The sequence below is a fragment of the Urocitellus parryii genome, chromosome Y, assembly GCF_045843805.1.
Source record: "Urocitellus parryii isolate mUroPar1 chromosome Y, mUroPar1.hap1, whole genome shotgun sequence".
Taxonomy (NCBI): domain Eukaryota; kingdom Metazoa; phylum Chordata; class Mammalia; order Rodentia; family Sciuridae; genus Urocitellus; species Urocitellus parryii.
Genome location: NC_135548.1, coordinates 25,472,458 through 25,497,878, shown reverse-complemented (window position 1 = coordinate 25,497,878; position 25,421 = coordinate 25,472,458). Strand labels below are relative to the sequence as shown.

General features: G+C 35.4%; 1 protein-coding gene across 1 annotated transcript in view; it reads right to left on the bottom strand.

Moving 5' to 3' along the window:
• LOC144250987 (uncharacterized) overlaps window positions 1–24,039 on the bottom strand; it is a 38,405-nt gene extending 14,366 nt beyond the window's left edge. Inside the window, exons 1-3 of the mRNA XM_077794133.1 lie at window positions 23,929–24,039; window positions 2,034–2,489; window positions 1,097–1,162 (exon numbers count right to left, since the gene is read on the bottom strand). Coding sequence (XP_077650259.1) covers window positions 1,097–1,162; window positions 2,034–2,489; window positions 23,929–24,039 — 633 coding nt within the window. The remainder of the gene's footprint in view (window positions 1–1,096; window positions 1,163–2,033; window positions 2,490–23,928) is intronic.
• Window positions 24,040–25,421: the final 1,382 nt, after the last annotated feature.

Genomic DNA, 25,421 nt, shown 5'->3' with positions numbered 1-25,421 from the left:
CATTCTTAAGGGAATTCAGTGTTTTGTGGCATATTTCACGTAGTTATAAGCATCATGCAATAGCAAATTCTCATTGTTTTACGCTGCCTGTGATAACAAATGTATAAAAGATACTCAATTTACCCCGTAAGGAATTCTGGTGATTGAGACAACATATAATTTCCACAGTTAAGAATTTGCACTAATCGCAAAATGTAAATAACTGTGAAAAGAATATCTATTTAAAAAACAATACAGATATGGGTGATTGTGCAGGCCTATAATCTGGAAGCTAAAGCAGGCGGGTTCCAAGTTGAAGGCCAGCCTCTAGATCTGTCTCAAAAAGAACTTGGAAGGTAACTCATGGTAAAGTGCCCCTAGGTTCAAACCTCAATACCAAACTTAACACAAAATAAATAAACGAACAAAAAAGTAAACAAAACAAAAAAATTGGGAAATTAATTTGGAGTCATACCATTTACTTTTAAAATGTTATCTTTACCCTGTCCTCCTGGATACAATGACTAGTGCCTACACACTAAAATATACTTGCAGCGTATGTATGACCTAAACACTGTACACTATTGCAAACTGTAGGAAATACAGTTACTTCTGATTCTAAAAGTGCTTTAAAACTTATTCCATTATCAAAACCAACTACTTGGAAGCAAATTTCATAGCATTTGATTTTAAAAAAGCATCGTAATTTTAGAACTATGACTTTTGGAAAAGTCAAACGGACAACTCAGTTAAAACGAGAAACATTTGTAGTGAGAAATTTTAACTCTACTTAAGAGTAGTTGTCTCCCTTCCTTCGGTAACTTAACAATTTTCTCTGCAAGAGCAGTTCTGCCTAGTGCCAAAGTCTCTGCTCCAAGTCTTGAGCCACAGCGAGCGGTGGTTTTGGAGTTTAAGTTCTCTGTTCTCCGGACTTGGAGGCTGGGAACAAGGCCACTCAACAACCGACATGTTCCCCCTGAAAGCTGAAGGGACGAAAAGACCTGGAAGCTGGGCAAACTTCTATCAAGCGTCTGCGCATCCTGCGTTCCTTTCTGCCTGCTCTTTCCTGATTGGCCCTGGAAAGAACCCACCGCCCAATTTCACTGGCACGTCTTACCTGCCGCTCCGCGTCGCCGCGCATGCCCACTCCGGGATCCCATCTGGGCTTCAGCTCTCCAGATCTCTGGTGAAGGACACAGATAAATCTGCTGTGGGATGGGCCTAGTGATATTAGTTGTCAAGGTTGCAGCCCCGCCCCCACACGCAAAGGAGCCCAGAGGGAGGAGGACAGGAAAACCAAGGATTGACATACAACTGCCTGATTTTCCTGTTTCCTAAGTGCAGGTTTTCTTAGGTAGACTATTTAGTTTCATTATGGTATTAGACCTGAGTAATCCTGTAGGGACTCAAAAACACCAAGGCTGCATTTTTGTTTGAGTTCCTGCAGAGAGGAAGGCAAGGTGGGATGATGCTGGGGTGTGTGTGTGTGTGTGTGCTGGGAACCCCTTGAGTTTTACTGCACAAAATGTGGCATTAGCATTGTTCTGAAAGCTCTGCCCTGCTACTGACCCTCTAAAGCTCTCTTGCCCGGAGTTGCCGGACTATCAGCGCTGGAAAAGGGAAACTTACATTCTGCTCTACAAAGAACCTTTTCACCCAAGAACCTAGCATTAAGGTGTTCAACTCAGAAAAGTGATAAAACAAAGCCTTCCGAAGAGAAGAAAAGCCTTCCGTCCTTTTGAGTCAAGTGTCTTCCGATTCCCAATACCCCAGACCGTGTTTGACTCATCACCACCCAGGCACCCGCAGCCTACCAGCCACAACAGGCCTGCCCCTACGGCCGCTTGGAAAACGCGGCGAGCGGAACCGCACGCGGAAGTGCGGGCCGCACTGAGCATGCTCAATTGTAGAGCCGACCAGAGGAGTGTTTTTTTTTTTTTCTTTTTTTTTTTTTTCTTTCTTTCTTTCTTTTTTTTTTTTTTTTTTTGGTCTCAAGTAAGAGGCCTCCCCCACCCCCACCTCCGCCCCCCACCGCCACCGGCCTAAGCAGCTACCATGGCCGAGGTCCCCAGCGCGGCGTTGTCCCAGGCTGGTTGGTAAGTACTGAGTCCCGCCGGGCCACGGGCGCGGGCCGGGGCCCCAACGAGGGTTGGGGTTAGGGTCGGCGGGGTGCGTGTAGGGGTAGGCGGAGGCCGCTGCCCGCCCCCGGCCTCTCCCCGGGTCCTCCGGGCCGGCTTCTCCGGGCCGGCTCCGCCCCCGCCGCCACGCGGAGCCGAGCAAGTCCCTGCTCCCCTCTGGCGGCGGCCTCGGCCCCGGGCGGCGGGCCCGTGGAGAGGCGGGGGACTACGGGCTGAACGGGCCGGGCGAATGGCGGCCCAGGCCCGAGCCTCGTCGCCCAGAAGGACCTGCAGCGCCGTCCGCACCGCCACCCGTGGGTGTCGCGGCGGGACGCGGGGAGGCGAGTGCTGCGGAGCCGAGCGCGGCGGAGTGAGCGAGAGCGGCTGGAGCGGCTAGAGCCTGCGGGGTCGCGGGAAGTTGTGGGGTACCGGCGCACAGCACGCGCCGCTGCCCGCCACCTCTTCTTTGCCCTTATTTGAAAGCAGAGCCCGGGCCATTGTGAAGCTGCCTTCCATGGCATACACACAACTTCAGAAGCTAAGGATGACCGCATTATCAACTCGCGGGGGGGGGGGGGGGTGCTCCGCAGAACTTTTCTTGAAGGAATGGCGCTGTTCTGATTTTCAGACACGTTTCCTGTCAAGATTTTAGGATCCGAAGGCAATTAAAAAATATACGAAATTAAGTATTTTCTGAGTCTGCGTCCATTATCGTTGTAAACATCCACTTTACCTTCAGTCACGCTTTCCCCAGCTTTGCATAGGCGCAACCTGGACTGACGGTAGCGTAGGGGATGAAAGGGATTTGCCTAGGCTCTCAGAAATAACTACCTTAGTGGAAAGGGAGAGGGAGGCATTGAAAGATCAAACACAAATAGTGTGGTAAACTATAGAGAAGAGACAAAGTGTGCTGTGGAATTGAAGGGAGTTAATTTTCTAGAGAAGTGGACTTTGAAGCATGATAAGACTTTCTAGACATAGAAAATGCTTATTGTTTTGTAAAATGGATATGGATCATGGTTCTTGTTAGTAGGAGGGTTTTCAGTTAGGATCTAAGACCCCAAAGGAAGAAGGTAGCCCACAGAAACTGCCAGTTCTTAAAAGATATCTGGTTTTGAAAATTTTTGATTAGTAGAGTGATAATCACACCTGTGTTTTGGAGATACTGCCTGTGGCTTTACAGGCACTGTTGTTCAGCCCCTTTCACTGGTGCAGTGACTGAGGGAAAGAGTCCTTGAGGAACTCCCTAATGACACGTCTAGAAAATGGTGAGATTCAAAAGTGAACTATAGAGTCTGATTCCAAAACTGGTGCTTTAACCCTTTTGCATTATTATTATTATATTTTTTACTACGGCTTTCTTTCTTTCTTTTTTTCCCTTTTCTGCAGAACACCATTGGCACACCAAAGTGTAAAGTCAAACTCATTCATTTTTTTTTTTTGTTCTTTTATCTGGAATCTTTCCCAGTTTCTTTACCTCATAAAGTAGTATTGAATAATCTGGGATCACTATTTGAGTTTTTCCCCATTCCTGATTAGACCAAGTCTAACTAGCAATATAATTTTATTTACAAACTCAAGTCGTTTGCTGCTTTCGAAAATAACCCCACCTCCTCTAGAAAGGTTAGTTTCTTTATTAGATTCCAAAGATTTTTTTTCTTTGGACTGCTAAGCTCCTTTAGGGCAGAGAATCATGCCTTATTTTTCTGTGTAGCTGCAATGACAAGGAGTTCTCAATAAAGTCTGATAGAGTTGACCTTGGAATACCCCTGGCTTTCAGAATTCCCGGGTTGGACCTCTGTCCACTCTTCAGAGTCTTTTCTTGTTTTATTATATCTTATAAATCTCCAGCAGTGTTATACTGTAGCATTTGCCACACAGTATTGCAAGTTAACTTTATATATATATATTTTTCCACCAGTTTGGGCTACTTCTGAATGGCAGTGACTGATAAAGGTAGTAGTAATCTGGAGGACTAAGACTATCTAGGAGTTTGTGAGTTTTGTGTAATTCTTGGTGGATATTAAACATTAGTCAAGGCATGTGTGGAAAAAGACATGAAGGTCTCTTAGGCTTTAAGATGGCTTATACTAGGCCTTTATTTAGAGACTTACTGTGTTAAAATACAAAATCTCAAAGGTTTAGGCAGAGAATACTGGAAGGGAAATTTTGGACAGAGAACAGCTTTGACCAGCTCATTCCAGTTCTTACATGCTGAGTTTCTTCTTGAGGTTCTCTGTTATTGTTATAAAAAAGAAAGCCAACATGTTTTAATAGTATGTGTTTATTGTAGGACTTAAAAATGCTAAAATATCTTCACTATTAGTAAATCTATCTAATCAGTGTCACTTAAGATAATAGCCTAGGGAAATATTTAGTGTTTAAAAGCTTATGCTTCTCAAAATGTGAGATTTAGGGGGAGGTAGAAGTCTAACCTATCATTCAAGTTTACTGTTATTTTTAGTTTTAAGTAATTATTTTCCTTTTAGGTCTCTAATATTCAGTATAATCTCTACACAAATTGTTATTTAAAAATATAACTTAAAAATTAGCCACCCTGGCATACTTTGCAATAATTTTTTATTTGCTTTGTTTTTCCATTAATGGCTGGTAGCACACAAGTATTAGATTTTGCTGAATTGAACTTAAGTTTCCAGGACTTTTGCAGTGTGGTGCTTATGTTTAAATAATTCATTAAATGGTAGCTTGGTCCTTTATAATGCTTAATTACATGCATAGAATAACTTTACAGAAGGGAAATGTTTTACTTAGTATTTGTCTAGGTAATAGTACTACTTTTGCCTTTAGTTTTCTTCATTCCTCTTTAGGGGCTATTGTGTATTTCTACTAACAGCAATTAGGTATATAAACATTTTGAAAATATTTTTTCTTCTATTCTAGAAATGTGTCAAGGATCTAATCAGTGCTTTCTTGTTTTTGAAAAGCTGTTGTATAACTTAACTCTCTCAGTATAAAGATGAGGAAACTGAAGTGTAGAGAATATCAGTAATTTCCTCATTTGAAATTGGCAGTACTAAGGGCCCAAATATCTAGAATAAATATTCAGTTCTAATTTCCACTGAGCTGTGATGACCACTTCTAATTTAAATTGACCAAAAATAACACATTTTAAAAGGGAAAATTGGATTAAAGCATTTTGTGAAATGTAAATTAACTTTTCTGTTTGTTTCTTTGAATTAGAATCAAGAAAACCTTTGCCTGGCAATGGATCACCTAATTGCTGTTTAGGTTTACTTTTTTAAGTCTAAAAATATCTGAAAAAGTAAGGCCTAATATTGTATATTTTTTATTTAGCAGTCTTGAGTGAAGACTATAAGATAGCATTAGAAATAGTGCTTTCCTTTTATTCTGAACAATTTTTTTTAAAAGAAACCTCAGATTACTAATATTCGAAGTTTAATCACAAAGTGCTCCAGGATTTTGACTTTGGTTTTTTCTTTTTGTGAAGAAGGTAAAGTTGAAAGGGATCAAGAAGACAGAGGTCTTTGAGTGTTCTCCCTTTAGTTACTGGTGTACTGCTATGCTGATATCTTCTGTCCCAAATTCATATCTACCTCCCTTTTCATCTTTGAAAATCAACAAAGATTATAGCTTATAAAAGTCTTCATAAAAATGCAGCACTGGGCTGGGGGTATGGCTCTGTAGTAGAGCACTTGCTAGGATCTGTGAGGCACTAGAATGGATCCTCAGCACTGCATAAAAATAAATAAAATAAAATAAAGGTATTGTGTCTGTCTACAACTAAAAAAAATAAAATAAATATTGTTATGAAGGAGATCAATCATGGGATACAAGAAATAAGGAACACAGTGGCAGTATGGATTATGAAGGAATTACTGCTCTCTTGTCTTAAAGGGCTTTCCCTTTCCCAAATTACAAATGTAAGTTTTATTTTTAACAGGGATATATATTAAATGCAGTTTTTTTTATTAATCAGGAATTACGAAATAGCATTTCATTACCACATTCTCTTAGTATACTTACTTGGAAAGGATCAGAACCATTATAACAACTTTTAGATGCTGAAAGATACTAGAAGAAACCAGTTGCTTTTTATTTTGTTTTCAGGAAAGATTATTGGAAACATACTTCTATTTTGAAATATTTTCTTTCTTTAATGAACCTTTGCAATTATCTCTTTTGTTTGTAAGTTTACAAAATTAAAATGTGCAAAGATTATCTGCCTAGTTGACATTCTGTCTCAAGATGTCTCACATATTGCCTTGCTGCTTGTATTCATATTGTAAACTGCCAAAAATATTTTATTAAGTTGTTCAGGTTTTAAGGTCCTATTTTCAGTGATTTTTTGGTGATTAACTTATAAATCTGGTTTTAACTGCTTGTAGACTTGTATTTGTGCTTCAAGCATAAAGAAGGTTTTTAAAAAACCTTTCTACCTCAGTAGATGGAAAATAATTATCACACAGCAATATTTGCTTACTCAAATAAAAATGGCCACATTTCAAGAACCATAAAAATATGACTATGTAAATTTATTTTAGCTTATGTTTTTGATAAAAGAATGTTGGCATTTTGATTTACGTTACAGTTAAGTCATATCAGTCTAAAAATTCTGTTTTTTTTTTTTTTGAAAGGTATATGATCTGGAAGTAGTTGAAGAATACTTCACTTCCAGATAATTTTTTGTGTGGGGTTGCGGGGGAGTGTGTGTATGGGGATTGAGCTCAGGGGCACTCAACCCACTCAACCACTGAGCCACATCCCCAGTCCTATTTTGTAATTTATTTAGAGATAGAGTCTTAGCGCCTCACTTTTGCTGAGATTGGCTTTGAACTCGCCATCCTCCTGCTTCAGCCTCTGGAGTTGCTGGGATTACAGGCATGTGCCACTGCACCCAGCCAGAGAATTTTTTGAAGGAGTAGACTGTGCTCCTCACAATGCAAGCTTTTAATGTAAAAATTTGGGAAACTCTTGTGAAGCCATAGAACAACAAAGAAAAGCAAAGAAGCAGGGGCAAGAAATGTGTAGTAATGATATAAAGTATTAATAAGAGTGTCAAATCAATGATACTGATAGCCGAAAAGAAACACTTTGGTGGTGGAGAGAGAAAGAAATGTATAATGCTCCTGGGCTAGACATAGAGCCTTACATGTACCTCAGTACTGTAGCTCCTATCAGGTTCACATTTGTACTTAATGGGTGTGAGTCTTTGTGTGTGCATATGGTTTTCTCACATGTATTGCAGTTTTATAGCCTTTGAAGTAGAGACAAAATAGGTACCCTCATCTCAATATAGTTATACTGAAGATATAATATCTTCACAAAAGTAGGTCAATATGAAGTATGTAATCAAATGCAATAATGGTACATTGAAATACATTTAGTAATTTTTTATGCCTCCTTTATACAAGGCACACTGTGTTTGTTGCTAGAACGTAGTGATGCATGGCAGGCAGAATTTAAACATGTTAGACACTGGTATTTTACTTGTTGGGTGTTGTGGTAACACATCTGAGAGCAGTAAATCCAGATTTGGGAAGTCTTGAAAGCTTTCCAGTACTAATGATGTATGAGCAAGGTTTGTTGTATATGTCTTCTCAATATTGTGTCTTTGGGGAAAAAGCAGAGCAGATACCTCATTGCACCTATTCAGGAAATAATTATTGGACATTGTGTTGTGGCAGGCAATTATTTAGTATAATCAGGTGGGTTATGGGTTGATATAGGATATTAGAGTGTGAGGTGCCTTTGAGTTATCTAAAATAAGATGTCAGCTAGGCATTAGGAAATACTAATTTTGTATGAATAAAGACCATGTAGTCTATGGAGGGAGTCATTAATTATATATTCAAAAATATTGCATCTGTTACAAAATATAAAGAGAAGAAACATTGTTCCAGATATCCTTAGGAAAAGGGAATTTGGCCTCTTCATGGTGGTCTAAGAATGCTTCCCCAAGAAAAATTAAATAAGGGGAGAGCAGCATCTGCAAAGGTCACAATGTGATAGGGAGCATGGTGAGTACAAAAGTCTGAAGGACCAGGGGGCTATAGGGCAAGAAAGAGATGGACAACTACTTAGGTGCTAGATCATGTAGCTTGGACCTTGTAGGCCATGTTCAGTTTTTGTGTTTAATTCTGTAGTTAATAAAAGTCAGCAGGGATAACATCATAGTTAAGTTTTGATGTGTCCTTGCACCGAAGAAAATGGAACTGAGAGTAGATATTGATGGTTGCTAGAGAACAGTGATTGATTTGAGAGACATTTATGAGGTAAATGGACAGAATTTTTTTGATGGATTGTGTATGGGAGTGACAAAGGTGGTATCAGGAGTTGACTTGTAGGTATGTGTATGTATATTGGGAATCCATTACAATTCAGTTAGATGGGGACTTTTAGAAGATGACTACGTTTTTGGTGGGTGGGTTATGGGTTGATATAGGATATTAGAGTGCGAGGTGCCTTTGAGTCATCTAAAATAAGATGTCAGCTAGGCATAGGAAATACTAATTTTGTATGAATAAAGACCAAGCTAGAAATACATGTTTGAAGTAATTTGACTGTAACTAGTGATAGAAAGAACATGAGGATGAGATAAACTAAGGCTATACTGTCCAGTATGGTAGATGTTAGCTATATTTGACTGTTGAACACATAAAATGTATCTAGTCCTAGTTCAGATGTGCTGCAAGTATAAAATGTACCCTGAGTTTGGAAGACTTGGGGGAAAAAAAGTGAAGGTAAAGATCTCAAGTTTTATATTGAGTGTGTGTGTGTGAGTGTGTATGTGGTGCTGAGGATTGAACCCCCAGTGCCTTATACATGCTAAGCAGGCACTCTGCCTCTAAGGCACAACCCCAGCCCAGTATCTGAAAGTTTTTGAAAAATTTTCCCCATATTCCCAATAATTCCTCTAAATATAAAAATTCAAATTTAAAAAATCAGATGCAGCCTTTCAAAATGCAGTCTGTCATAAATAGTGAAGATCTTAATTAAAAAGCATTTTTACTTTACTAAGTTCTTAAATGGGACCATGCAGAGTTTGAAAGTTAATAAAGATGGATTTTGTAAAGTATTTAATGTGAAACATTAAATATGAAACATTAAATATAAGTATTCATAGAAAAATTTGCCAAACAAATTAAGTCAACATTTTATAATGAGTTTGTAATTGATTTGTTTTAACAGAGATATAGGGACTAATATAAGTTAAAGTATGCAGAAAGTTGATAGATTTTGTGATAAAATTAATGAGGTGATTCTTCTTTTTGCTGTAAATATGTTCATTCCACTTTTAGATCCAGAGAAGTAAAAAAAATATATATATATATATATATATATATATATATATATATATATATAGTCTTTTCTAATTGGTTAAAAACTTTGATGCCTTATAATTCTGTAAGCCTCTGTAAGGAAAGAATTAAGTCTTTTCATATCAACTTTGTTGATAGAATCCAATTACTAAGAGAGATAGCTAATGATAATATGAATAATGATCACTATTTTTTTAAGAGAGAGAGAGAGAGAGAGAGAGAGAGAGAGAGAGAGAGAGAATTTTTAATATTTATTTTTTAGTTCTCAGCGGACACAACATCTTTGTTGGTATGTGGTGCTGAGGATCAAACCCGGGCCGCACGCATGCCAGGCGAGCTCGCTACCGCTTGAGCCACATCCCCAGCCCTAATGATCACTATTAAAAGTGTGTATTTGTATTTAATTAGAAGTAAATTTTGAAATATGTTGATAAAATTTCTTTCCTTGACACAACCAACTGTTGTTTTTGAAATATTCTCTTTCAAAGCAATGTTAATGGAAACTATTTTTAGAAGTTTAAGTTAGTGTAGTTTGTCCTACATCCTGATTGTTTCCTTAACACATATCATGTTTTATAAGATATACCACAAAGTCTTAATTTTTTTTCCTTTTTTTTTAAAAAAAATTATATTTCAGAATTGCTTATAGCTGTAGGTCCCTGATTAGAAAGGAGTTATGATGATGAGATCATAATTCATGCTAGGACCTTGGATGAGGCACAAAAGTAGGCAGCTAGGAACTTTGCTGTCTGGTAAGCTCATGTAGGGTTCCATTCCACAGGGTTTTACCTTAGAACACTGCTAAGCATAGGTCGTTCTTTCCTTAGCTGTAAGTTATGAAGACCAGAAAGAACCCTGTATTGTTTCTGTTTAGGACACAGAACACATGAAATAGGCTTGTTCTCAGTATTCCAGCTCAGTTCACCATATGTGGAATGGCAAACGCTGGTAACCCTTTAGCCTGTGCTAAGAGCCCAAGTTGATATGCAGAGCTTCTACTTCTAGGGATTTGCCATGAATTTTTCTCCATTTACCTGTTGATTTCTACAGAATGGTTCACTTTAAATTGATAACAGTGATGTATTAGTCCATTTTCAGTTGCTAATACCACAATATCACAGACTGTGTAAGTTTTAAATTAAAGATTTATTTTGACTCACGGTTCTGAATGTCTGCATCTGAAGTGATGGCCTTCTTACTGGCAGAATCCCATGGTGGTGGTGAGCATCATATGGCAAGAGACAAGGAGCACATGTGTGTATGTATATGCATGACTTCTGGTATATCTCTTCAAATAAAAAGCTATCAATATTCAAACATATATTAGAACCTTGCCTAATCAGTCTCTTCCCAAAGGCCCCATCCCTGAACACCACAGTAGGATTAAGGTTTCGCCCTCTTTAATAATGAGGATTAAACTCCAGTGTAAGTTTCAGAGGAGATTAACTCTATTCAAACCACAGCACATGAGATTTCTCCAGAACTATGTTGACTGACTTCTTTTCTCAGTTTTGCTTCTTGGAGATGGATGGGGTAGGGTTAGTTTCTAGGTTCCATATGAATCTTCTTTGGTTGCTACATTTTGGAATTGAGCAAGATTAGGATGTGCCTTTCCCTTAGTTTGGTTGCTGCTAATAATTTTTTTGACTATTTCATCTGGATGTGCTTATTTCCTTTGTTTACTATCGTTTTCCTTCTTCATTTAATTAAATTAGTCATACATTCATCAGGAGTTTTTTTAAGCATATATGTATGAGTTAAGTGTTTCTTTTATAATTAAAAATTGATAATGAACTTTTCATTTACTCATATTAAAAACATGATGGCTGTTCCAGTACTGTGAAATTTCAGTGCTCCTTTTCATGTCTGTGTTTATATTTTTGTTGGTGCAAAATAGCCACCCAAAATAACATTTAACTTCCTTGATAAGCATATCTTTGGCTGCTCTTTGCTGCACAAAACACCTGCTTTTGTGCTCATTAATTTTTCTGGCAGTTATTGACTTCTTTTACATTGATATTTCACAATTGAAAGATTTGTTTATAACAAAATGGGAGTTTGTATGGTTGATTTGACATCATGAAAAAGAGAACAATGTCACAAATATTTCATTTAACAAGTATAGGATAATGAGATTGAATTTAATACCTTGTTAAATTATGAAGCCTGTGGCCATGTCAGATTTCTCTAAAAGTTTCTACATGCTTTCTTCTGTGTTTGCACTTATCCCATCATAATGCAGTAACACAGCTGTGAGTTGGTATTGATCTATGCTTCACACCTGAAATAGTTCTGGTTTTACTGGACATATTTTGAATTTTTTACTCAGTGATACTATTAGAATTATGATGAATTTGAGTAAATTGATATTAACAAATGAGGCCCTTTTTATTGGCTATTTGTACTTTTTGATTTATTTAATATTCTTTAAAAATATTATTTTCAGTGATAATTTTATGTTTATAAAGGACTTTTCACCTTGTAAATCTCATTCTCCTACATTATATGGCATTCCATAATTAGTAATAGTATGTATTTGCTTATACAAGGGGATTGCAAGTCTTATGGGTTTAATCATATTGGTCATACCTACTGTGACACATTGAAGAAACAGTCATGTTGGTTATGAGATAATGTACAGTATTTTATATTAACTATACTAATTACAGTACAAGGGGATTGCAAGTCTTATTTATTTATTTATTTATTGCAGTTCTTATTGGTTTAATCATATTGCTGATATCTATTGTGACACATTGAAGAATAGTCATGTTATGAGATAATGTACAGTATTTTATGTACTGTATTTAATAACTTTCTTATATTTTGTTACAAATTAATATTAGTTTAAAATTGGTATTATTAAATTTATTAGTGCCATTATATTGGTTAACTTGTTCACATGATTTGGATTATTGTCTCACTGTGTTCTCATGGAAAATAAAATTCAGTTAGACTGTTGGTGGGTCTTTAAAGTATTTTACTTTATCATAGTAGTTTCATGTATGTATATTAACCTATTTCTAGTTCTTGGTATTGCTTTAATTCTTTAAACAAAAGTACTGGAAACATGTATGATTATAGATATCTATGTATCTAAGACAAGCACTTTCAAAGTGAAAAAATAGGCTAGTATTTGTGTTTTTGTCATATTCAACTTGCTTGTTGCTATTATGGCCTGCTTAGCAAGTACCTTCCTCCTCCAGTTTTTTTTTTTTCTCTTTGCCTGAGTTCCCAATATATATGGACCAGTGGGCAATAAGAAGTTGGTATTGTGGACTGGGGGTAAAGCTCAGTGGAAGAGCACTTTTCTAGCATGTGTAAAGCCTGTGTCCCATCCCCAGAACCAAAAAAAAAAAAAAATCAACATTGCGAGAGGAATGGGCTCAAGAGCTTTAATCAGTCTGTTTGTGATCAAAAATTAGATTATTTTGAATCGGTAAATATTGATATTGAATTAATTAATTAGAATTCTATTACAAAACTGTATCATGAAGTATTACTTAGAAACTAAGGGAATAGTTACAAAAGCACTTCTATATTGCTGATCTTCAGTTAGGTTTACATCTACATCTTGAGGAACAGAATGGCTGGTGGTTGAGAGCACTGGACTCTGAAGTCCAGTTCTCCTGAGCTGAGGTCAGTCCTGGGTCTGCCACTAATCAGCTGTAACCTTGGACATGTTTCTTAATGCTCCCTGCCTAAGTTGGCTTATTCATAAAATGGTGTCAATTGTAGTACACCTCATAGTACAGTTATGAGGCTCAATGGCAAAATACAGAGTTCTTAGAATGCTGCTTTTTATTTGTTGAACACTCAGTAGATACTTACTGTTCTTGCTATTTAAATTCAAGTCTGGTTATTATTGCCAGTTAACGAAATTATTATAATTTGGGCAGGTAATAGATTTCTGATCATGTGTCACTTTTGGAAAAAGTTGATACTGTTTATTTTAGAAAACCCTCTATAAGCCAGGTGCTGTGGTTCACACCTGTAATCTCAATAGCTTGGGAGGTTGAGGCAGAAGGATCTCAAGTTCCAAGGCTAGCCTCAGCAACTTAGCAAGTCCCTAAGCAATTTAGTAAGACACTGTCTCAATGCAAAAAAGAAAAAATACCCTCTGTTGAGAGGGTTATCTTATGGCTTTTGAATCTCCTATTAAATCATATTTTTACATTAGTCTTTTGTAATCTCTCTCTATCTTTTTTTTTTTTTTTTTTTTGGTGCTGGGGATTGAATTCAGGGGCACTTGACCATTGAGCTACCTCCCCAGCCCATTTTGTATTTTATTTAAAGGGGAGGGTCTCACGGAGTTGCTCAGTGTCTCACTTTTGCTGAGGCTGGCTTTGAACTCGAAATCCTCCTGCCTCAGCCTCCCAACCCACTGGTTTTACAGGCATGCACCCACCATGCTGGCTTTTTGTAATCCTTAAGTAAACATGAAATAATGGCACAGGAAGAAAGAATATTTTATATTCATTATTTCACTTGTATAGGAAGAATAGAAAGAAAATTGGTAGAGGAAAACTGTCAATATTCAGTCTCTTACTATGGACTTGATTTTAATAAGTCTCAGAAGCTGAAGGCTGGTAATATATTGTTTAAATGTGACATTGTTATTATGTATTTGTCTTTCATTTTTGTTAATAAGGGTTTCAACTTAAGGTGTAATGGGATGCCTTCCTCAAAAATTAAATGTGTGCAATATTTTATGAAGACTAAATTCATTGTTCAGGAGGAAGGACTTATCTTTTGAGTCTGGGTTTTGTGAACAAATAGCTTATATAGCATAGCTTAACTTAAGTAAAGTTGGGAGAATATGACCAGTGAGCCAAATATGGCATGCTGTCTGTTTTTGTAAATGAAGTTTTATTGGAACACAGCAAGAACTATTCATACACTTACTGTCTGTGGCTCCTTTTGTGCTTTAGGGGTAGAGTTGATTAGTTCTGACAAAAATGATATGTTCTGTAAAGCCTATAATTTTAACCCATGTCTCTTTAGAGAAAAAGGTTGCTGATTTCTACCTTAAGTAATTAGTAATATCTATATATTAGTCCATTATTACTCAGAAAAAATAAAGATTGAAACAAGTAAATGCTGGTTATTCTAGTATTTGCCAATAATATTGTCAAAAATATTTGACAAAAAATATTGTCAAAAATAACTTGCCAAAACAACCAGTCTTTGTTCTTATCATTATTTGAAGTAGCTGGTATGAAATGGGTTGCCTCACAGATCAGTAAATCCTTACTATTTAGTAGGAATGTGCCAGTACTTAGCAACAGGGGTTTTCTTTCAAATATAGAGTGGTCAGTTGTTTTTGAAATGGTCTACTGATTTTAATAGAACTTTTCCATTATGCCTGTGGACATATAGAAATCCTTTATTGGCTTCAAATAAGCATTTCTATCATATCCAGACAACTTTTGGATTCTATAGATAACAAGCAATTTTGTTTTGTTTTGTCTTTTTAAAAATCAAACCAGTACTTCTTAAGGAGAGGAAAAAAAATGAATTCATGGTTGAAAAGCCTGCTAAAACATATCAATCCTGAATAAAAATATAAGAGTTTGTTTTAAATAAGTAAATATATTTGATAGTCATATTTAAATTAATAGTGTAAGGCTGATTATTTTTATTAGAAATTGAACTTATGAGGGGCTGGGGTTGTGGCTCAGTGGTATAGCGCTCACCGCTGGGTCGCTGGACACTCAGCACCACATAAAAATAAATAAATAAAATAAAGATTTTGTGTCCAACTACAACTAAAAAAATTATGTATACACACACATGTATATATGTAAAAAGAAATTGAATTTATGAAAATAAATTTAGGTCTTGATTTAACAGTTTTATAACAGTGTTCAGGGGACTACCACAAAGGTCACTTTGGTGTATTGGGTCTAGAAATAACATAGTAATAACAAGCAAACATGCTTACATTTAACAAATGTAACCAATAATAGGCAATAATAAATAATAAATGCCATTATTGGGAAAACTAGGCCCTAAATTTTTGCTAACTTAATGTGACAAGTACAATGAATTTGAGAAGTTTGAAGAACATATTAGGTTTTCTCTAACAAAAATACCATAGGTTGTTTAAACAACAGAAATTTATTTCTCGTGGTGCTGCAAGCCAGGACATAAAAGGACAAGGTGATTGCAGATTTAGTTCCTGGTGATGTCTCTCTTCCCTGATTGTAAATGGACACCTTGCTGTATCCTCACAAAACAAAACAAAAAACCAAAAGAAGCAAGTTCTCTGTGTCTACTGGCTCTGTTCCTTTCATGAGGGCTCTACCATCATGACCTAATTACCTCCCACAGGCTCCATCTACAAATGCCATCACATTGGGGATTAGAGTTTCAACATATGAATTTTGGGAAAACACAAACATCCTGTTCATAACACTATTCTAAAGGGAAAGTTGGCCCTGCTGCTTCTCTCTAGTCTGCTTTGAAGGCCTGGAATTTTTCCAGTTATTTTCAGAGAACCTTAAGCCTTTGGTAACTGGCTCGAGTATCTCAGAGGACTTCTCTCAATTCTTTTTGCCCACTTTTTATTTTTTGTAGTTGAAAGCCTAGAATGTTTAATTCATTATCAAATATGATTATTGATATGACTGGTTTTAGTTTCTAATTTCATTATTTTTTTATTTATCCTATTACTCTTGCCTCCTTTTCTGTTGAAGCATGTGTGTTTTAGTATTCCATTTTATGTACTCTGTTGACTTTTAGGTGTACCTCTTCATTTTTTTTTAATGGTTCTTCTAGAGAGTTTATGCTTTAGATTTCTACTTCATACTTTTTAGTATTTTTTTCAGACTTTAATTTGAATTTTAAAATATTTAGAAAGATATTTCTCCGTGCTACTCATTTGTAGTTTTTCTTTTGTAAAGTAAGTTGCATTACAGGTGTCAACAGATTAATGTGTTACATTAACTAAAACTTTATAAGATTGCAAGTGTAGTGGCTTATTAAAATGTAGATTAATAATTATGAAAAATGTTTGTGTTTAAATTGTTTTATGTAGTAGAATATATTTTTTTCATAAATTTTGTGCTTTTTAAATTTTATTTATTTATTATTTTTGGTATTAGGGATTGAACCTAGGAACAGTTCACCACTGAGCCAGTTTTTATTTTTTATTTTGATACAGTATATTGTTAAGTTGCTTAGGCTTGCTTTGAACTTGCAGTCTGATCTGCTGGGACTATGGGTGTACACCACCATGCCTGGCAAATTTTGGGTTTTGATATTAATTTTTGAAGTATGGAATTCCAATGAAGATAATTTTAATTTCTTTTAATCATAAAATTTTCCAAGAAGCAAACCCTTCTTTCAGATATGTAACAAGAAGTTAGAAATTAATGGCCATTTGTTTTGTTGAAAGAAACATAAAAAATATAAAGTATAGTCTCCTAGGAATAGGTGCAAGCATGTTTTGTTTACTGTTTTAATAAGTGATTGGAAGGTATAGGAGGACAGAAAAAATTTTCAAGTTGTCAGGAGATTTCAGTCTTTTCTAACTGACAAAATGCTAAATTCAGAAGATTAAAGTCTAAGAGGATATTTCTTTTGGCACATTTTTACAATTAAATGCTACATTTTATTAAATGAAACACAAACCAAGCTTGCCTTATTTATTTATTTATTTATTTATTTATTTATTTATTTATTCATTCATTCATTCATTCATTCTTTTATACTAATGAAAATACAGATCCAATAAGTTTTTTTTTTTTTTTTCCCTCTCTACTATTTTATAAGAAACGGTGATCTGGCTCCTAGTAACCTTAGGTAACTGGGGTTTCCTATGTCTTTTACAGGGAACTTTGCAGTACTACATGATTTTTTTTCTTGTATCTGGCATAAATATAATTATGCGATTTAAAATTTCCTTCTAGTTTTCTTTTACCTTCAGTGAACTCTGCTTTATTCTGCCTCAATTCCTTAATGATATGGGAAGGGATATGATTACTGGGTCAATATATGGGGCTCTATATTATTCTGAGCTAGGTTAATATACTAGCATTCAGTATTTTCTCTATCCACTCTTTTTTGCCATTTCTCTCAGGTATCATTTTACTTTTTACTAACTTTGGGCAGGTTAATAATCTAAATTTTCTCATGTATAAAATGAAGATAAAGTGCTACTTTCTTCATAGTGTTATTAATAAATGAAATACTACTATCAAATGCCTAGAATGATATTTTAAGGCACAGTAAACATTTGTTTATATCATTGTTCCAAACTAGTTATCATTATCTCCACCCTGATATCATCCTCTTCTGTTCATTCTGAAATCACCATCACAGTCTGCCTATACACTGCTTATTATTTTGCTCTTAAACTTGAGCAGTAGTCTCCTAACTGATGGTTGTACCTACATTTCTAGTTTATTTACACTTTCCAAACTAATTTGCCAAAAATAGAACAGGACACTGCCCAGTTCAAAAGAATATTTCTCCATTGCTGATTGGGTCAAACTTTGCTTTGGTGTTTGCAGATGTTTTGCCTATTCAATATTTGTGGTGTTTTTTTTTTTCCTAAATATTTTTTGAATAGGTTGAATCCATGTCTCTCTAATAGCACTTACAATATTAGATTATCGAAAATTTCAGTATGTTGATTGGCAATACTGTTCTGTTTTAACTTATGTAATTAATGATTTCTTATAAAAGATAGTTGCTGATTTTCTTAAAAAATTACTTAAAATTTCTATCAAAGGGGCTGGGGATGTGGCTCAAGTGGTAGCGTGCTCACCTGGCATGTGCTGGGCGCTGGGTTTGATCCTCAGCACCACATAAAAATAAAATGAAGATGTTGTGTCCACCAAAAACTAAAAAATAAATATTAAAAAATTCATTCTTTCTCTCTCTCTCTCTCTCTTTCTCTGTGTGTGTGTGTGTGTGTGTGTGTGTGTGTGTGTGTCTGTCTCTCCTTAAAAAAAAAAATTTCTATCAAAGTAATATTTGTTGGGCTGGAGATGTGGCTCAAGCGGTAGCGCTCTCGCCTAGCATGCGTGGGGCCTGGGTTTGATCCTCAGCACCACATACAAACAAAGATGTTGTGTCTGCTGAGAACTAAAAAATAAATGTTAAAAAATTCAATCTTTCTCTCTCTCTTTAAAAAAAGTAATATTTGCGTATAGTTAAAAATCAATTGATGTGGAAGGGTTTATAATGAAGGACCATAGTCCTTGCTGTACCCATCTCTCTCCCTCTACTTCCTATATTGAACGCTTAAGGATTTTTAAACTCTTATAATATTTATGGTTGTTTTTATCTTTTTTCAAAATAATATATGTTTTTATCAGGTTGCCTTGATTTTATAATTTTTAATATAGTCATATTCTATTACTTGCTCTTCCTAATAAGTTATATACTTTTTAGTATCCCATTATTTGCATTGCCTATTTATTTGTACTTTTACTGTGTCCAGGTGGATGATTTGTTCAGTCTGTCATGCAACTATAATTAAATAGTCCATATGTTTAAAATTGGTTGACATGTAGTCACAACTTACGGTGTTTCTGTTATTATAACTGGGAATTTTCTTTATAGGAAATAATGTAAATAAGCTCTGATTTCTTTTATTTATTTATTTTTTTCTGTACTGGAGATTGAGCCTAGAGTTGTTCTACCACTGAGCTACATTCACAATCCTTTCTATTTTTTTTTTTTTTTTTTAATTTTGAGACAGGCTGTTGCTAGCCTTGAACTTGGCATCCTTGTGCTAATCTTCCTATCTCTGGGATTACAGGCAGGTGCCACCATGTCTGGCTTACTTTCATTTTCTTATACAGCTTTTTCGTTGTTTTTTTTCATGAGTTTCCAAATGCCTTTTTAATTTGTTCTTGCATGGCTTGTTTTATCGTATCCTTCAATTCTTGTAAGAGATACATTCTCAATTGGTGGCATATACCCCTTGGAGAAATTGGTTGTCTAAGTTTGGAAAGTGCTACTGCCATATAGTGTGTACAGCACCCAAATGATGCTAGATATCATAGGATGCTTAACACAGTGCCCTACAACAAAAAATTTTCTAACCCAAAGTGCTAGTGTAGCAAGGTTGAGAAAAAACAAAAACAAGTCAAATATATGGAATTCCACCTTCCCCTTTGCCTTTTCCCTCTTGGATACTTCTTTGAAGTGTTCCTTTCTTTTTTCATCCTAAAGTGATTGTTTTTGAATCCTGCTGTGTGCTTCTCTCTTGGAATTTCAATTTATTACTCTTTGCAGTTAGATCCCTTTTCTAGTTGCATTTTCTTTCCTATTTCATTTCCTTGTTATATCTCATGTAATTTAATTTACTGTGAATGAATGGATAAAAGTAAATGTCTTAGCTTTTCCACAGCTGAAACTGGTTATTTTGCCTTCACATCTGAGTGATATTTTGGATAACTATGGAAATAAATACAAGAGGAAATAATTTTCTTTCATAATCTTGTGGGCATTAATCATAAAAAAATCTGGTGCCAACCCCATTCATTTTCCTTCTTATTTAGGACTTGTTTTTCTGTATGTAAAATCTTCTCTCCATATAATTGGTATTCTGAACATCCACCTTCTGTCCATGTTGTTATAGGTAGATCCATTTGTAAAGCAAGTACCTAGAATAGTATTTGGTATATATTAGCCGCTCTATGTGTAATTCTTATGTGAATTAATGTAGTTTATTGTTAGCATGACTGTAATAGTCAAGTACAGTCATGTACCACATAACATTTTGGTTAATAAAGAGACCACATGTAGGGTGGTGGTTTCATATATATATAATCAAGCTAAAGATTTCTATCAATTAGTGATGTCATAGGCATTGTAAACATAGGAGAGTATGTTTCTCATCTGTTTGTGGTGATGTTAGTGTAAACAAACCTATTTTGTACTGTTGTACTGTTAGATACCATGTATTTTAGTTTATGAAAGTGTAAGGCATACAGTTATGTCTAATACCTGATATTTGATGACAATAAATGATTATGTTGCTAGTTTATGTATTTGCTATGTTTGTCATTAAGAATGCACTCCTTTTATTCATTAAAAAACTTAGCTGTAAAACAGCATGCTGTGTCACACAGGCAGCAGCCTCATGCATCCTGTGTCTACTATGTTTTTTGACTGCATCCTTTGCTCTTATGCTTGAATTAATCATGTATTGTTTTGTTTATCGTGGCCATAGGATTTTTTAATATTCGGATCTCACAAGGATCTGTGTCAGGGAAGGCCTTAGCATTTTATAATTCAGTGTGTAGCACTAGACTATATAATATATATTATATATTATACATATTATATATATATATATATATATATATATATATATATATATATATATATATATTCAGACACATGCATGCACATACTCACATCCACATCACATATAGCCTAGCTCTGTAGTAGGCTATATCTAGACCTATGTAAATACACTTTATGATGTTTATAGAGTGACAAAATTGCCTAACAAATACATATCTTTCTCAAGAAATGTCCCTGTTATTCTGTGACACATGACTGTATGTGAATTTATACCTGTAACATTTTATTTATTTACTTTCTTACAGATTAAAAATTAAGGTTATTTATTATTTTTGTGTTTATTTGAAATAATATTGTGTAATATAGTATCTTTACACATGTCTTCTTGTAATGTTCCTGTGTTTGAAATTTTATTTAGTGCTTGCTTACCTGACATTTGCATTGCTATGTTAGAGGAAATTAACTTCAATAAAATTTAAAATTAACTTCAATAAAATTAACTTCAATAAATTTAAAATTTATCTAGATATGGCCAAATTACTCTTCAAAATTTTCTGGTTTTAAAACATGTTCAGGAATTTATCTCATATTTTTTTTTTCTTTCTTTGAGTGTTCTATATCTTTGAAGCAATTTTATTCTTCCAGATTCTCAAGTTTTTACAATTTTATAATGTGTATCTCCAGGATTCATTCAGGCCTAATCTATGAGAGAGAGAATCTTTGATTTTCAAGTTATATTAGCTGATTATAACCACTTAGATAATTTGTTGAGGTAATATTTATATAACATAAATAATTTTAAAGTGAAAAATTAATTGATTGTCTCATTTTATTCTCATATTATTTCTTTTAAGTTCCTAAAAGCTTTCCTTGACTTTTTCCAAATTTTTTGATTTCTGGGAACCCTCTTCATTGGTATTTTTGATGATACTGTTTTTCTTTTATCTTCTTGAATCTCTTGAGAAAAGTAATTGTAGATCTTCTCCCCTTCTAAATTATTTTTCTTCTTTAGTGAATTCCCCCTCCCTTTTGTTATTCTTGATCTCTGTCCTATCTTATAGACTTTCTTCAATTACCCATAGTATTTGGATATTATTTTACATTTTAGAATGTGGCAGGAAAAGAGCTCTGTATTTTTGGGAGGAACTTTTAGACTGGAAGGTTCTGCTTTGGAGAGATCAAGTGGGCTACTGAGTAACTCATGTTTGGAGTTTAAAATGCTAGAATGAAAGGTCTTTTTGTTTGGGGGTTCCTAGTACCTGTACTTGTTACCTTGGCCATTTCCCCCTCCCTTTTGTTCCTCTTACTGCTTCTGTTTTATATATCCCACCCTCTCTTATCCTCACTCCACTAAAATGACACATTTAAAAAATCTGAAAAAGTTTCACTCCAATGATTTGCCTAAGTCCAAACTGAAATGTGGTAAGACTGGGAGACTGCCAAGTGAATGGAATACAACAAAGTGTCAAGGACATGTGGGGTTGACTCTGAACAAAGAAATTATTTTTGGTATACATAACAGATATCTGACCAGGACAGACCTTAACATTTTGGGATTTATCTGGGTAAATTTTGGAAATTCAGCTGCAGGAAGGATCCTTATGTCTTTTATAATTTGGTCCCAAATTTTCTTGTAGGCTTGATTTTACTTAATTATATTTAAACTTTCTTTCTTTCTTTTTTCTTTTAAGAGAGAGGGAGAGAGAGAGAGGGAGAGAGAGAGAGAATTTCAATATTTATTTTTTAGTATTTGGCGGACACAACATCTTTGTCTGTATGTGGTGCTGAGGATCGAACCTGGGCCGCACGCATGCCAGGCGAGCGTGCTACCGCTTGAGCCACATCCCCAGCCCAATATATTTAAACTTTCTAACATAATTTATCAAGTTAATTTAAATACTGTTTATTACATTTAATTTATTAAGTACTTCTGTGTGCCAGACACAACACTTCCAGTATATTATGCCATTTACTCTTCAACATATTGAAGAAGGTACTAGTCATTTTAACATAAAAAACTAGAGGCTCAGAGAAAGCAGCTGTTAATTTCTTATGATTTTTTTCCACTTATTCACAAAATTTGTTCAGTTTATCAAGGATTTAATGGCTGCCTCGGCTGAGGCAGTCATAATGCTCAGGATGCCTTCCTCTGAAGAACCTTGATGTAGAAAAGACTAGTCTCAGGGCAATGCAATGCATTGTGATGGTGATTGAGAAAAAAGTTCCTCTGAAGCCAGATCTTAATTGAAGAAAGACTATAGCAAATATTTTGAGTTGGGTCTTTAGGGTTGAATAGGGATTTGTTGGAGACAATGTAGGAAGCATTTCAGCTAGAGGGAAGGGGGAAAAGTTAAAATAAAATATAAAGGTGGAATAACATGATTTTGTGTATTTGGTGACTTCGAGTTATGACAGTAACTTGTTTGTGAGGGCATGGTGGTCACATTTCTGGGAATGAGACTGGACTGTGTGTCTAAGGCCAAGTTATATGCAGTCTCTTTGCTGTGTGCCTTAAAGATACCTTTGCTTGCTCCTTTAGTCATTCTTCATTCTCATCAAGACTTGAGAGCATTCCAGAAGTTTCTGTTCTATAAGTGATACCAGTCTTTGGAGATTAAGAATGAGTTTTTGTTCCTCTGGGTTAGAAGAAAACACTGAGGCAATCAAGTTTTACTTACGAAGGGATAGAGACAGACTTCTGCAGAAGAGCTGGGGCCTCAGAGATGGGTGTTTGTGGGAGGGCATGGTCTTGCTTTTCTTGTAGTCCCCAGAACCTCCTCCACCCCCTTTAAGTCATTGTCTTTTCTTTCTTCCCAGTATAGGTGACTAAGAGCAGGATCTTGGAGGTTTACTTGTTAGCAGTTTAGAATGTCTGAGGAGCACAATTGTGGAGGTTAACTGTTGGCAACCTGTTGTTCTGTCTTTGATAACTATCCTCACCCTCTGGACCCCATCTCATTATATACACTAACCTTTGCTTCCTGCCTCAGAGACTCTTCTCTTTTCACTTCCTGTGCTTACTCTGGGTCACATAATCTCTCACTGCCTCAATTTCTGGCTGCATGTTGATGCTCTCTGTGGTTTATCTCACACAGCTCTCCTGAATGTTAGCTGCTTTTAGGACATTTCCATGTGGTTGTCTTGCAGGTATCAAATCAGACATGCCTCAAACTAAACTTACCATCTTTCCCCCTCAAATCCTTCCCCTTAATAGCTCTCACCATCTGTCCTCACTATCACCATTTGTCCTCACTATATCTCACCTCCTCTTGAAGCCTCAGGTACTTTGGATTTTTATCTCTGAATAAGTTTTTAGACTTAAATGCTTCTTGCCTCTTTCTGCTTATGTTTACTCTCAATGTTACTGCACTCATGTCGGCCATCTTTATATTTGATTTGGATTGTTGTAATAGCTTCCTAATTTATGCCTGAGCCTCCAGGATTGCTTTCTTTCTATCTGAATTTCTGTCATGATGTAGTCAGTCATTCTTAGATCATCCATGTGGATTGCTATTCAGTTTTCAGCTACTTTAGTAAAAGGTTTATATTTTTTTTATATAAATTTTGATACCATCCCATTTATTGATTCTTTGAATTATTTACTGAGCTATAGGAGTCTTACTAAAGAAGTCTCTGCCTATTTCTATATGTTGGAGTATTTTCCTTATGTTTAGCAATTGCAAAGTTTCTGTGTCTTTGATCCATTTTGAGTTGACTTTTGTGTGGGATGAAGGATGAGTATCTAGTTTCAGTCTTTTACATATGAATATCCAGTGTTTCCAGCACTGTTAAAAGAGTCTGTTTTTTCTACAATATAAGGTTTTGGCACCTTTGTAGAGAATCAGAAAACTGTAGCTGTATGAATTTGTCTTTGTGTCTTCTGTTTTATTCCACTGGTCTACATGTTTGTTTGTTTATTTTAATTTAATTTAATTTTGTTAGTACCAAACTATTTTTGTTCCTATGACTCTGTATTCTGGTTTGAAGTCAGGTATTGTAGTGCCTCCAACTTTACTCTTTTTGCTCAGGATTGCTTTGACTCTTTTGAGTCTTTTGTTCTTCCATATACACTTTAGGAATGTTTTTTTCTAATTCTGAGAGGAATATCATTGGTATTTTGATGTATTGCATTGAACCTGTAGATGACTTTTCTTAGTATAGCCATTTAAACAATGCTTTATTCTGCCTATTCATGAACATAGGAGGTCTTTTGGTCTTTAGTTTCTTTTTTTTTTTCTGGTTTCTTTTTTCAAAGTTGTGTAATTTTTGTTGTAGAGGTCTTTTGCCCCTTTGATTAGACTTATTCCTAAGTTTTTTTTTTGGGGGGGGGTGAGGAGTGGGGGAACTCTCATGAATGGCTGTTTTCCAGCAGGTTATTTTTCTCAGTATTCATTTTTGGTGTATAGAAAAACTATTGATTTTTATATGTTGATTTTGTGTCCTGTTCCTTTGCAGAATTTGTTTATCAGCTCTTGAAGTGTACTGGTGGAGTTTTTATGTTCTTCTAAATGTAGGATTATATCATTGGCAATCAAGGACAATTTGACTTCTTCCTTTATTATTTATGTTCCTTTTGTTTCCGTCTTTGGCCTATTTGCTATGGCTAATATTTCAAGTACTATTGATAGTCTTCTTTTCATCCCTATGATCAAAATATAAGAAAAACTTAGAGAAGGAAAGGTTAATTTTGGCTCATGCTTTCAGAGATTTAATTTGTGGTTGGCTGACTCCATTGCTCTGAGCCCCCATAGTAGGG